Here is a 353-nt window from a genome sequence, read left to right on the forward strand (position 1 = left end):
TAGCGGGACAGCCCTGACCTAAGAACAGGCCGAGAGAGCCTCCCCGCCAGCTTCTACGGGCTCCCCGCCAGGAGAGCGCGGTGAAACGGAGCAGCAAGAGCCACCCCAGCACCGCTCTGCTGCCGAGAGGAGCCCAGGGATGTCACTTACGCGGCATCTCGAGAAGAAATCCTTGTAGCCCCCCTTCAGGATGTACAGCTCGGGGTAGTGGAGGTTGGGGTACTCGTTGCCCAGCCTGTCCCGCTCCCTCACAAACCGGCACCTGCAGCAGGGAAAAATCCCGTGTTCGACCCTGCACTCGACAAGTCACACACGAAAAGGGCTCTCGCCCGAAACCGGAGTGACAGAGGGGC

The 353-nt window shown here is 62.6% G+C and overlaps 1 protein-coding gene across 1 annotated transcript in view; it reads right to left on the minus strand.

Annotated features, from left to right (window-relative positions):
• Window positions 1-150: 150 nt before the first annotated feature.
• LOC104495683 (M-phase inducer phosphatase 1-like) overlaps window positions 151-353 on the minus strand; it is a gene marked incomplete at its 3' end in the record, with an annotated part of 7,906 nt that continues 7,703 nt past the window's right edge. The window contains 1 exon segment of the mRNA XM_010138679.1: window positions 151-262. Coding sequence (XP_010136981.1) covers window positions 151-262 — 112 coding nt within the window.

This window comes from Buceros rhinoceros, unplaced genomic scaffold (assembly GCF_000710305.1).
Source record: "Buceros rhinoceros silvestris isolate BGI_N320 unplaced genomic scaffold, ASM71030v1 scaffold38606, whole genome shotgun sequence".
NCBI classification, from domain to species: Eukaryota; Metazoa; Chordata; class Aves; order Bucerotiformes; family Bucerotidae; genus Buceros; species Buceros rhinoceros.